General features: G+C 37.1%; 1 protein-coding gene across 2 annotated transcripts in view; it reads right to left on the bottom strand.

Annotated features, from left to right (window-relative positions):
- Positions 1-14,662, bottom strand: part of XRN1 (5'-3' exoribonuclease 1) — a 151,585-nt gene that overhangs the window by 136,374 nt on the left and 549 nt on the right. For both annotated transcript variants that reach the window (XM_090278698.1, XM_090278706.1), the window contains exon 2: positions 1,302-1,534. In XM_090278698.1, the coding sequence (XP_090134824.1) occupies positions 1,302-1,534 (233 nt within the window). The remainder of the gene's footprint in view (positions 1-1,301; positions 1,535-14,662) is intronic.

Raw genomic sequence — 14,662 nt, 5'->3', positions numbered from 1 at the left:
TGAGCATCGAACCCAGAATCTGGGTATTCAATAAATGTTTGTTCAATTAAAGTAAAATGTCAATGATGCTCTGATTAAAACAATCTCTCAGTTCATTCTGCAATTTCCTAGTTCAAGGCATACTCCTATAGAAGCTTTCTCTACTACCATCTGCAAATTATCCACAAGAAGTTTAAAAATTTTGTGACTGTGGAAAGAATGGGGCCACATGCAGAACCAGACAAGCTCAGGAGAGGACTTCAAGGCAGCTTTACAAATTCAGAGATGTAAAGTAACCACACAGGATGGTCTCAAACTAAAAATTATTAACTAAAAGCAGTTCATATTGAACAGTCACATCCCAGGTCAGTATTTTTCCCTAAAAAATGTCAATCTTTACCTTACTTGAGCCTGTCTTGTCTTTTTGCATCTAGGATAATAAACCTTTGGAAAGTCGAACTTCCTTTTTTCCTGGACCCCTCAAAGCACAGGCACTGCACCAAGGGGAGACCAAAAATCCTCTGTTATTGGTATCATGTTAACTGTTGACTATTAACTAAACTGTACCCACCTATGTAAAAGATGTGTCTTATCATTTTACTTTTTATCCAATCCCAGAGGTTTCCTTACTTTGCTTCCTCCCACCTCCCTTATCTATTGCGAATGGATTTCATGGAACCCACTTACGCCTCCTCTTTTGATCGTAATATATAAAGTAAGATGCTAAACTCCCATTTTTCGGAGCATTATCTCAACTCATTGAGGTTTTTCTTCATAGCAATTGTTGTCAGTTTGGCTCGAATAAACTTACAAAACTTCTCTACAGGTTTGAACGTTTCTCTCACTGACATGACAGAAAACAACAGTGTAACCTTATACAGCCCAACAGAGGCTTTGTGAAATGACACCTCATTTCAATTACTCATCTGTTTACTTGAATGATAAAATGTTACATCATAAGTATATTTTCCATTTCTGGGGAAAAAATTTTTTTAAAGATTTTTTTATTTTTAAAGAGAGGGGAAGGGAGACAGAGAGAGGGAGAGAAACATCAATGTGTGGTTGCCTCTCGCGGGCCCCCAACTAGGGACCTGGTCTGCAGGCCAGGCATATGCCCTGACGGGGAATCGAACCACTTACCCTTTGGTTCATAGGCTGGGGCTCAATCCAATGAGCCACACTAGTCAGGGCCCCATTTGGGGGGAAACTTAAGTAGAAAAGAAACATTAACAGAAGATGCATTGTATTAAGTCAATTATAATTAAAATAACATGTTTTACTAATCTAATAGTATTCGAAAAATAAAACCATAATTGTTTTACCTAAAACGCCTTCCACGCTGCTGGTTCATTTTTGCTCGAGGAGCCACACCATCAACAGCCATAAAAAACACTTTTCTAGGTTTAATAATGCGAAACAACACTTCCAGGTAGTGAAAAATATCAGTAAAGATTTTATCATCTGAAATTCTGAAGTGAACATCATCATCATTAGGATGGGAACACTGATGTATAATTCCATTCATATCCAGGTACAAGTTGTCAAATTCAGGAATCTAAAGAACAAAAAGAAATGATTCAGATCATTATTATAATCATCCATGGATATCTAAGCAGCTGGGCAAAGTGCTCAAAAAAAGAATACTGGGGTATTCTTATTATATAAACTTGAGTGAATAACCACATTCGAATAAAGAAAAAACAGGAAGAACTAATAAGATGGAGACCTATTATATGGTTACATATGTACAGTAGCAACTGCTTGATCAAAGTTACTTATAGGAAATTATCTATTTATTAAAAATAAGGTAACCCAGGAAAACACCAAAGAAAAAAGTCTTAGTTCATTTGGTACTCAGAATATTAGTTTCCTTTTTTCCTACCATTTGAAAATAACCCTTAAAGCCTCAGTTTTCTCTATGAATGGATAAATAATGCCCATTGATATCAAAAAGCTGTGTGTACGTGTTCATTAAAAGGTTTTACAAATGACTTAAAGCCTTATTGTATACTTGGTTTCGCTGAAACTAAATGGTTATACTAATTTTAAAAACTTAGATTATGTCAAGTAATTTAGTAAATTCTGAAAACTGACTTATTTTTGATACATGAATTATAATTTCTAAACTATGGCCAACAAGTGTCTACTCTTAATAAAGGACCTTCAAGGCTCTGGGTCTCATTTACTTTTCCTCTGCTTAAATGTTTGTGAGCAAGTAAGGGAAACACTTACTGAAACAAATAAACATCAACCAAGAACTGAAATGGACACAACTTAATAGATACAATATCTAGTGTAATTAAAGAATTTTTAGAGTAGTCTACCTTACATATTTTTAAAAAGTATTTTGAATTTTGAAACACAATAAACTGTCCTTGTGTAAACTTAATGAGATCCATCTTTGAAACAATTATTCAAGTTTTAACATATGCACAGGTAACAATAAATGATGTGCTTTTAAATTTTGGGGGGCTAAACATATTTGGCCTCTGAATCAATAAACTCTATAAAAATATTTCAATAAAACACCCATGTGTACTAAGTACCACATAAAATTTTAAATGCCCTTACTGAATAATAGAGTCAACTGAAATGACAACTGTAATCATGAGATTTTTAAAAATACATTCAGAGTAACTTTGGAAGTACTTTATAAAATGATTATAAAGTTTCCCCAGGAGAATAAACATACAAAGACTATTAAAAAGAATAATGAAGAATAATCTGCTTATATATTAAAAACTATAAAACAGCACTCCCTGGCTGGTGGGGCTCAGTGGATTGAGTCCAGGTCTGCAAACTAAAAGGTCGCTGGTTCAATGCCTGGTCAGGGTACATGCCTGGGTTACAGGCCAGGTCCCCAACTGTGGACATGTGAAAGGCAACTGATCCAGTATTTCTCTTATACCATCAGTGTTTCTCTCCCTCTCTCTCTTCCTCCCTCTCTCTAAAAATAAACAAATAAAATCTTTAAAATATATATATAATACATTTTGACTGAACCAAATAGTTTAGAAGTAGTCTAAATGTATACAAAAATATAGTATGTAAGATACATTTCAAATCAGTGAAAGAAAGGAATGGGGCACCTGGCTATTAGAAAGAAAGCTATCTCATTTTAAAATAAAATAATTCCACAAGGATTAGAAATTTTAATTTGAGAAACGTAAGTAAAAAATTATATACAAATATTTTGGTAATCTCAGGGTGGGGAAAGCCAGAAATCATAAACCAAATGATGGAGTTGGCTATAGAAAAATATATTTCTAAACCTATAGGGTTAAAAACAAAGAGCCAAAAACAAGTTTAACTGAATATGACAAAATGCAGGGAAATGCTTGCAAAGCTGGACAAAGTCAACATTCCTAACATACAAAAATTCTCAAATATTAAGAAAAAAGAGCAAATTTTAACAGTAGGCACGAAAAATGCAAAGCAAGTCAAAAAAGAAGTAACACAAGTCTAATAAACTTAAGAAAAGATGTTCAACATCCCCAAATTTCAAGTTAAAATGACACATCAGTTCTGGACAAAATGGAGGTGTAGACACGCTTTGCCTCCTTGTACAACCATAAAGATTACATCTACCTCAAAACACAAAACAACCAGAACTGCTAGAAAATCGAATGGCACAGAAGTCCAACAAACAAAGGCTAAAGAAGTAATACTTATCAATATGGGTAGGAGGGGCGAAGACGATGCACGGTGACAGTACTGGTGGCAAGGCAGTGGCTGTGGCTAGCAAGCAGAATGAGCAGTCACAAATTATAAAAGCCAGGAGGGACACCTGGCCAGACTGCACAGCTCATGGTTCCAGCAGAGAAAATAAAGCCTTATTGCTTCCTGCTGTGAAAACCAGTAGGGGTTGGGGCTGCAAAAGAAACTGCTGGTCTCTCAGGAGAGTTCACTTAGAGGCCTCCACAGTCCTAGAACATATGTAAGCCCACTCACTCTGGTAACCCTCACCAAGACAACAGCTAGAGAGGCAGCAGTCGCATACAGGAAGCAGGTGAAGTGACTGGAAAAGGGGCGAGTGCTGAGCAGGTGGCATTGTTCCCATTTGACCCCACCCCGGCATACAGCGCCTCAAAGTGGTGGAATGGGTTGCCCGGCACTGAGGAATACCTAAGGCTCCGCCCCTTACAATGTAACAGGTGCCACAGCTCTACCTAATACACAGAGGCAAAAACAGGAGACAGTCAAGTTGAGAAGACAGAGAAGTATGACCAAAAGAGAGAGCAGATCAAGGCTCCAGAGAGAGAGAACTAAGTGGCAAGGAGATAGCCAACCTAACAGATGCAGAGTTCAAAACACTGGTGATAACAATGCTCAGAGAAATAATTGAGTGTGGCAAATGCATAAGAGAAGAAGTGATGTTACACTAAGTGAAATGAAGAAAAACCCACATGAAATCAATAGTGAAGGGAAGGAGGCTGGGGTTCAACTCAAGGAAGAAATAAACAGTCAACCAGTACAGCATGAAGAAACTAGAACTGAAAAAAACAAGGAGAGGCTTAGGAACCTCTGGGACAACTTTAAATGTACCAACAGCCAAATTATAGGGATAACAGAAGGAGAAGAGAAAGAACAAGAAAATGAAAATCTACTTGAGGAAATAATGAAAGAAAACTTCCCTAACTTGGCAAAGGAAATAGACATACAAGTTAAGAAAGCAGAGAGAGTCCCAAGCAAGATGGATGCAGAGAGGCCCACTCTAAGACCCGTCATAATTAAAATGTCAAAAGAAAAGCAGTTAGTTGCCTGCAGGGGAGTTCCCATAAGATTGTCAGCTCATTTCTCAAGAAATGTTGGAAGTCATGAAAAGCAGAGACCTACAACCAAGATTGCTATCATGTAGAATCAAAGGGCAGATAAAGAGCTTCCCAAACAAGAAAAAAACTAAAGGAGTTCATCATCATCAAACCCTTGTTATGTGAAATGTTAAGGAGACTTATCTAAGAAAAAGAACATCAAAACTTTTTACAATAAAGTGGCAATAAATACATACTATCAACAACTGAATCTAAAAAAAAAAAAAAAAAAAAAAAAAAAACTAAGCAAAGAACAGATACCAAATCATGGATAGGAAAGCATTTTGATGGTTGCCAGATGGGAAGAGGGTTTCTGGGAAGGGTGAAGAGGTGAGAGAATTAAGAAGTACAAACTGGTAGTTACAGAACAGCCATGGGGATGCAAAGTACAGTATAGGAAATGGAGTAGCCAAAGAACTTAAATGCATGACCGATGGACATGAACAATGGTGCGGGGATTTTTGAGGGAGTGGAGGGTGCTTGGAAGAGACAAAGGGGTGAAAATTGGGACAATTCTAATAGCATAATCAATAAAATATAATTTAAAAAATTAAATTTTTTTCATTTTATTCTGGGAAATAATCATAAACTTGCATAAAGATATAAGGATATTCATGTTAACACTGTTCAGAAAAGATAGCAAATAAAAACAGTTGAAAGGCCTCATAGAAAACTGAATATGATACATCCATACATGTACCATCCATAATTATGATACAGATTCATATTTGGCATGGCAGAATGTGTATAATACATATGGTCAATTGACAAAAGTAGGTTATTAAAGAGCAGGTATATTATTATCCCACTTATAGAAAATGTCTACATATATTTGCATAGACAAGTTAGGAGTACACAGAAACAAGATGTTACTGGTACTTAACCCTGAATGATAGAATTTCAGTTGCTCTCTGCGTTCCTCTAGGCTATACAACAGATTTTACATCTTTCTATATTAATTTTTACACAATGAGCAGATACTACCCTTATAAGATACTGTAATTTTCTTTTTAGATAAAAATTTTAAATTTTCTTAAATTTCAGATTAATAAGATACAGAATGATTAAGTAATCATCGGCAAGTGCAGTAAAGAAAATAACATGCAGTTGAATCTTGTTCTGCAGTAACTAGAAATTATGAGAAATGTCAAGGTTATCTTATACTTTGCTCTCTCTCTCAATCCCATATATAATTAGTCACTGAGGATTTTTTTTTAAAACATCCAAAATGTTTCTACAATTTTACCCTCTTATCCATTCTCATTGTTTCAGGCAATCACATTTTTTTCTCCATCCCAATTCCCTTCCTTAGCTTTCCAACTGGACTGTTTGCATCCAGTTTTCTCTCTCAACACAATCTAAAATATAATCTGATCGTGTTGCCGCCTCCTTACTTAAACCCATACTATACTACAATCTTTTAATTCCATAAAAGGTCTATATAATTGGAAGCTATCTTTCCCACCCATCCCATATTCCTGTTTCCACATATATTCTACAAGCTAACTACAGTAAATTAGAGAGCTCTAAATGTGCTAGGCTGTTTCAAACCTCTGACTTTACAGATGTTGTTCTTACTTTCAGAAAGTCTTTTCTTTCCTACTTACTCCTCTCTCCACTGATCTTACCGATTCTGATTCAGCTTTCAAGATCTAGGCAGGTATCTTTGTCTGGAAGCTTTCCCTCCTGCACCCAAGAGGAGACAATGTTCCTTTCTCTATGTCATATTGTATTTGTTTTTGTGTTCCCAATAAATACAGGAATGCTAGACATATACTAGGTATTCTACACATTTTCGCTGAATGCTTAAGTGTGATGTCTGCAGTCTCCTGCTGAACTGCAAGTTCCTCAAAAAAAAGGTCTCCGATTTGGTCCTATTTAGAACTGTTGACACACTGCCTGACAGAAAGTAGTAGGTCAAAAATATTTAATGAATTAATAAACAAATAAACCTTTCCCTATACTGTAGCCTTTATCATTCACTTGGAATATGCATTCATACTGCTTTCATGTGTGATTAAGTATTGAATTAACATCTCAGTATCTAGTTTCCTTTTGTTAGAATAACTTTGTATCCTACTTAGCGCCCTTTATCCTACTTATTGCCTTTTACCTAAAGACAGTATCTAAGAGATGTTAACAATTACTTTTCTCTAGTTCTTTAATACTATTTATATTAAACAACCCCAACGTTTTGTTGCTTCAATTCATTTTTAATACTCTTTTAAGACATAATAATATGCTGGCTGGTTTAGCTCAGTGGATTGAGCGTCGGCCTGCGAGCTAAGTGTCGCTGGTTCGATCTTCCAGTCAGGGTACATCAGAGAAGGAAAACTCTGACTCCAAAAAACCTCCGCTGCCTTGCGGCATACCTCTTCTGGGGAAAGGCTAAGGGAGTAAACCCCGACAGAAAATCCGGAGCCGGAGTCCCTAAGGCGGTTTGACGTTGTAGTCAACACCGGCAACTCCTGCGGCGCACCTGAACCCAAGCTGTATCGACTCCGTCTTTCCCTTGGACCCTTCAGCTGCGAAGAGAGGGGGGGTCTGCTGCATGGGCAACAGCAGACCCTCCATATCACCCTGCCCAGGCTCTGTAGCTTCAGCTCCACTGGAGAGGACACTCCAGCGTCATCGCAAGATGTCGATTCAACACGGGAGGAGACAGATGCCGTGTCACTCCCGAGTCGGACTGCACAGCCATTCTCGGCGGTGCAGATAGACACTTAAGAAGCTACACCATCGTCTCTCGAGATGGACGGCTGCCGCCGCCGACGACGAATATGCTATACATATTTTAATAAACTTTTAATACACAGTAGACCCTCTCTATATCGCAGTTCACTTATCACAGCCTCACTATATTGCGGGATTTTTAAAAATATTATATTTAATTATTTATTGCAGATTTTTCGCTATACAGTATCCCGGGATTTTGCGGTACTGTATACGTATGTTGTTAAAGTTACGTAGGTTTAAGAGCGTAGAATAAATGTAATAAGGTTCCTACTTCACGGGGGGTCTAGAACGTAATACCCGCGATAAGTGAGGGAATACTGTATACAAGTTTTCTATACTATTTGTTTTAAAGATTATGTAATATGCTATAGTTAAAAGTTTCATTCACTCTATAAATATTTACTGAAGACATGTTATGTGCCATACATTGTGTGCTAGGGGCTGAGAAATACAGTAAATACAGAAATGTAGTGAATACAGCAAAGGATAAAACAGATAAGCTCCCTACACAAGAGCAATATTTTAAAATAGAAATGCCAGTTTGTGTTCCCTGTAATTTGAAGATTTAGGTTTTCATAGTCAAGAAGCAATTTTTAGCAAAATGCAGAGAAGACTGGTTTTAAAGTACAGGCTCTAGCACAACAATGTGAATGCACTTAACTCTGCTGAATTTAAAATGATTAAGAAGGCAAATTTTATGTTACATATATTTTGCCACAATTTTTGTTTTAAAGTACAAGCTCTAAAGTATACATTATCAACAGAAATTATATGGCCCCTGAAGGCGTCAAAATTGTTGGGGAGGGGGTACACAATAAAGTGCCACAGTAAATAAACAGATAGCATAGCGGTGGTATTAAATATCCATGGGGGGAGGAAAATTAAAAGAAAGAAAAACAATTCTAAAGAGTCACCTGGAGGAGGGACAATAATTAAAAAAAGGTTAAGAAACACGACTCCGGAGCAATTTTGCTTAGTTTCAAATTCAGCTCCAACACTTACTTTACCAGCTGTGGAGTAAAGTACTTTGGGTGAGTAACTCAATCATTTTGTAGTTTTCTCAGCTACAGAAGGGAGATAATTCTAGGATTGCTATGACTAAATAAGTGAATATATATAAAACACTTAAAACAGTGTTTAGCACATGGCAGGTACTTAACAAATCTTAGCTTTTATAACAGCCCTGTATTAAGCTGTAATTACAAAGAGAACTGCCTATGTTCTAAGAGTTTATAATTGTAATTATATGACCATTTTTTGTAAAGGTTACATTTTTATCAGCTATTCAGGGTGGGGCAAAAGTAGGTTTACAGTTGTCAGTATGCAAAACATTTATTCTTGTTATTATTTATTAATTACTGCATTATTAAACCTACTTTTGCCCCACCCTGTATATGTTCCTCATTTGAACTTAATCTCTACTTTTTCTTTTATCTCTATTACTCATTCATTACAACTGCAATCATTAACTGAACTGCTATCTGCAAGACACTATGAAAGAAATGAACCACATAAGAAAAACGAAGACAGTTCCTACCCTCAGGTATAATAAAGTGAGAGAATATAGGAAAATCAACAGCAACAATACTGTGCATGTTTCTACATAAAGCATGGACTGGCAAAGTATGAAGGAGTCAAAAGCTTCCTTGATGAGATTGGGAAGGAGGTATCTCTATCAGATAGAGAAGAAATGGTCTTCCCAGCAGGAACTACAGGAATAAAGGCACAGAAGCATGCAATCCATGTACAGTATTTGGGAAATGAGCAGGTTAGAGAACCGTAGCATAGGGATATGTGAGAAAGGGACAGGTGACACTGGAAAGATACTAATTTTACATTACCTACAACCTTAGTGGAAATTGGACCACAGTATGTGGGCAATCTGGTGGTTTTCTAGAATAATAAATGTTATTGGTCAGAGGTTTTATTCTTCTTCACCATCCACCCTCATTATCTAGGACATTGATTAAGTACACGAGGTCTGTATAGAAAGTATTCAGCCATGTACTATGAAAAAGAAACATTTATTAAAGATACATGATACAAGAAACATTGTACATAGACAATGACGCCTCAGTCCCCTTCAAAGAAGGCCATCAGCTGCGTGGTATCTTCTGAAATCACTTTCTTTTTTAAAAAATATTTTATTATTCATTTTTAGAGAGAGGGAAAGGGAGGGAGGAAGAAGGGGAGAGAAACATCACTGCATGGTTGCCTCTCTCACACCCCCAACTAGGGTCTTGGCCCGCAACCCAGGCGTGTGCCCTGCCATGACTGGGAATCGAACCGGTGATACTTTGGTTCGCAGGCCAGCACTCAATCCACTGAGCCACATCAGCCAGGGCTCTCGCTTCCCTTTAAAGGTGATTTTAGTTTTGGGAAAAGCCAAAAGTTGCAGCATGCCAAATCTGGGCTGTAGGGATACTGAGTCACCTGGGTGATTTGATGTTACGCCAGAAAACTCTGCATGAGATGTGATGCATGAGCAGGCTCATTGTTATGATGAAGCTGCCAATCACCAGCTGCCCATAGCTGTGGGTTTCTGAATGATCCAAAATATTTCCACAGAGGAAAGCTCAAGCTTAACACAAAATTTGATGCAGATTCCTTGCTCTACTTGCTGAGTAATTTTGAATGTGACAACCACACAGTACACATGCTCACTCAACCCATCTACTGCTGCCACTGACTAGTACAGTGAAGTCAAAATTGTTCACGCATGCACATTCCAGTCCACTCTCCTTGGCTGCCACCACGTTACATCGATAACGCACAAACCGATCTTGTTCCATTAAAAATAGCTAGACTTTTTCTGGACAAGGCTCATATAATACATACACAACTTCCTTAGATTTTGCTTTCCTTTTGTACTTTGTAATCTCCACATTCTGGTCTAGGCTACTGTTTTTGACTTTAGGAAAAGTGCCTTTTTCTTAAAGGAAGCACTATTTTGTTTTGCTTTATTTTATTGCTGCTGTTATTGCTATTAGTAGACTTAACTCCCAGCCATTCACTACACAGGAAATATAGCTACACTAATATAACACTAGCACAAAATATTACTATGTATCTTTGTATTGTTCAACCCTATGGTATATAAGCTTCGTATTCAATGCAGATTTATGAAAAAAATCTTTTTATACTGTCATATTTTCCACCAAACTACTGGAAGATTCAATCAACTTAGTTATTGAAAATAGTCTTAGATGTGTAGTTTACACATTAAAATACAATGTCTTTTTTTTTTTTTAATGTATTTGTTTATTTTTAGAGACATAGGGGAAAGGAGGGAGGGAGGGAAACACTGATGTGACTGCCTCTCACAATGGTTAGGCTGCCTCTTGCACGCTCCCAACCAGGGACCTGGCCCGCAACCCAGGTATGTGCCCCAATAGGGAATCTAACCAGCGACCTTTTGGTTCACAGGTTGATGCTCAATTCACTGAGCCACACCAGCCAAGGCCAAACACCAGTATGTCTTGTATACATTGTCCATGTAAAGAATTCTCTGAAATATAGAGGTAAGCTCTATAGTTTTGTTATCTCAACATTCTTTCTTTAATATCAGCAGCCATTGATGCTTAATGCCTATTCATTTGAGGTTGCAAAATGGCAATATTCTGCCATTTCTTTTTAATCAGCTAGAATATTTTTATAAATAGACCATTTTACCATTTGGTTACCCAGTGGTACAAGAAAGGTAGAACAAAATTCTTTCTCCCTTTTATCAGTTTTCAAGATTAGGGACAGTCCCTATCACCTCTGGACAGGGACTCCTTTTTTTAAAGTGTCATTATGAACTCAAGGATTTAAGCATATTTGATGGGTTTTAATACATTGTATTATTATTATTGAGGTCCAAATTGTCCCAGTTGGGGCCAATGCAAGACTCTTCCCAGTTGTCTCTTTAAATCCTTTGAGGTTTCTAGTAGTCTTTAGTAGCTTCTTTGCTATACAGTATGACGTTTCCAGACCCATCTAGAAAACTTTCTTACTGACCTAGAATCTGTCATTTCTCCAAGAAATTCTGATTTCTTTTAGCAACTAAGGGTATTTCAACACCATAACCTGGGCACTAAGCATATATATTGCTACTGGATTGATCATTGTTTCTAGGTCTGTTCCGTGGACAGAGGGACACAGGTAGGAAATTTACACACATGCATGTGTGTGTCTCATAAGTTCATACTGATGCTTTCAATTCAAATTCAAGCCAACTTCTGTTGTGTTTTCATTATTTCAGGTAACTATATTTCATGTTCACCACTGATCCTTATGTTGATGTCTCCCTAGTTATTTTGTCTGAAGCTCATTCTCTAGTAAATTCTTCAAGGAAGTGCTCAAAGGAACAATTATTCTCTGAATTCTTATACACTGATAGCAGTTTATCAACTTACGGATTATACTCAAAAGTCAGTTGAGGATCATGTTATTCCAACTTCTTCTAGTACAATAACTGTGATGGAACCCTAATTTTCTTTTCCTTACAAGTCATGTGATCTTTTCTTCTAACTAACCAATATTTTTCTCTTCTTCCTTTTTTTATAGTCTAGAAACTTCGGTAGAACAGGGCTTGATGTTGATCACCTGAATCAAACTTCTTAGGCACATGCTTATATTCTTTCAACATGCAGCTTCAAAAAAAATTTTTTTTTCAGGAAAGTTTTAATTATACTTTACTATTAAGTTGCTTTGATTTCCTTTTTCAGAAACCCCTATTATTTGTCTTTTGTATTACTGTCTCTTGAAACTTTTTTATCTTTTAAAATTTCTTCTTCTGCCCTGGCTGGTGTGGCTCAGTAGATTGAGTTCCGGCCTGAGAACCAAAGTGGTGTCAGTTCGACTCCCAGTCAGGGCACATGCCTGGGTTGTAGGCCAGGGCCCCAAGTTGGGGTCATGCAAGAGGCAACCACACATTGATGTTTCTCCCTCTCCCTTTCTCCTGTCCCCTGTCTCTAAAACTAAATAAAATCTTTAAGAAGTTTTTTTTTTTCACCTTCTGTGCTTTCTTACTGCATCATTTGCTCTTGCCTTGCTGTTATTTTAGGCTTCATTTCTGAAGTAATTTTTCACTTATGTCTAATTTTCCCTAGGTCCTGTCACCCTATTCCTGAATTTTCATAATTGACTTATGATGTTCTTTCATGTCTTATGCCATTTTCTTAGGGCCTCTTTGCTCATTCTGAAATAGTAGGTTACTATTTTGGTCTGTTTTGTGTACATGTTTTTATATACACAAAGCGTTAATTGTCTGTAGGGATAATTATTTAGTTCCTTTTACCCCCTATAATAACTTTGTACGCTCTTTGACCCTGATACTTTCCTATTGCTCATTTTTATGTAAATTTAATTTTCCTGAACTTTTAGAGTGAGGGAGTTCAGAAAAGCTTTAACTTCACAAAGATCCCTCTTCTGCTGTTTTGGGATAGCGTTAAAAATTGAGGTTTGTTTCCTAAGATTTCTTGACTGTGTAATTCTTCCTCACTTTTACTTGGACCTTCTTCTCTTACGTCTATTATCCCTTTTCTAGTACAATTTTATTTCACTCCTAGCAGTTTCTCCTTATGCTGAACTCTGCCTTACAATGGTGCCTTGGCAAGTAAGTTTTGAAAGTTCACAGGAGGTAGACTGCTCCTGACGTTAAAGCTCCTCAGTTACAGCGACTACTGTCTAATCAGCCCTCACCGTCTTTTAGTGAATATTCTGGAGTTCTGTTCTCAGATCCATCAGATATTGCCCCATTCCTTCTTTCTTCCTATTGCAGAGATGCCAATAATGAATGGGTCTAAAGGCTCTTGGTAGTCTGTTCCCACCTCCTCGTATTTCGGGGTTTGTAAGGAGATGCCCTGTTACGTGGTTTTGTTATAATTGTTCTAGGTATTTTGAATGTTGTTAATTGCTCTTTCTGTTTTGATTAAGGGCCCAGAGACCAAAAACTATGTTACTATTGCCACCACCACTATCTTTCCAGAACCAACCCCTTCACCAAACTTCTTCCCAGCACTACCACCCCCAGGACTAGCTTTTGAACCACTGTGACTCACTTAAGCACTACCATCTTTCAAGCACTGCTTAAGTAGCATGGTAACCCTTTATAACATCTGCTTTTGTTGTTGTTAAGTACTAGAATCAAACAAGTTTTCAAAGACATCACTTTGATGAACCAAGTTTAAACCTAACCTTAGTGTTCACATCATAAAACTGCCTTAAAGATACTATTTTTGTCCTTCAGTAACAAAATCCTCAGTATGGAATTAGGTATTTTCACCAAACCAAATTCTACGCCAGAGACTACAGAGTAAAAATATTACTGAACAAATTATGTATTATCAAGTGAGTCTGAATAACAATTTTTTTCACGTGAGAGATAAAGTGAACAATGTATGGCAGGTACAGAAATGTTTTCTGAATGAAGAGCCATGGAAAGCCAAACATAATAGTCTCCATTTCTGAAATGTACTAGTAATCTTTTTTTTTACTCTCTTTCCTATATCTTCCTAAATCTAACTCAACCCATGTTTCAAATAAATTAAAGATAAGTTACCATTTTTTAATTTTTCTAAACTTTTCCTTATGTACCAAATCTGATTGTAATGCAAAAACAAAAAAAATATTTCAGTTAGTTTAACCCTGCTTTTATGCTCATGGCACTTTTCTAAAAGATTAAACTATATTAACTTCACAGGGAGCACGATATTGTTCCCAATATTAATACCCCTCCACTATGAATACAATGCTATCCATCACAACTAATTCAATCAGCTACACACATTCCAAGACTGTTTCTGTAAAACATAAAATGGACAAGAGATCTACTAAAACCATTAAATGTGACAAACACTAACCTACCACCCAAAGTCTAGCAGTCTGGATGACTGCGTTCTATTATCTTTCCACAGTTCCAATATATTAGTGCTCTAACAATCTCAACCAATCTCTCTTGCTCGCTCGTTCTCACACGCACACACACTCACAATGGCGCATCCAAATAACGACCCTGCGCCGTCCAAGTGCATTTTTGCTCTTTTGGAATGGGAGACTGGCACGGCCTTCTGCACAGATAATAACACGTATCACAAACGGGAACCATCATCTACGCTGAAAAGCACAGGCGCTCGGGCGGGTGGGAAGGGACG

Source organism: Furipterus horrens, unplaced genomic scaffold (genome assembly GCF_987537825.1).
Source record: "Furipterus horrens unplaced genomic scaffold, mFurHor1.1.pri manual_scaffold_1, whole genome shotgun sequence".
In the NCBI taxonomy this organism is placed as follows: Eukaryota; Metazoa; Chordata; class Mammalia; order Chiroptera; family Furipteridae; genus Furipterus; species Furipterus horrens.
The sequence above is the reverse complement of the archived record's forward strand: the minus strand, read 5'-3'. Positions and strand labels throughout refer to the sequence as shown.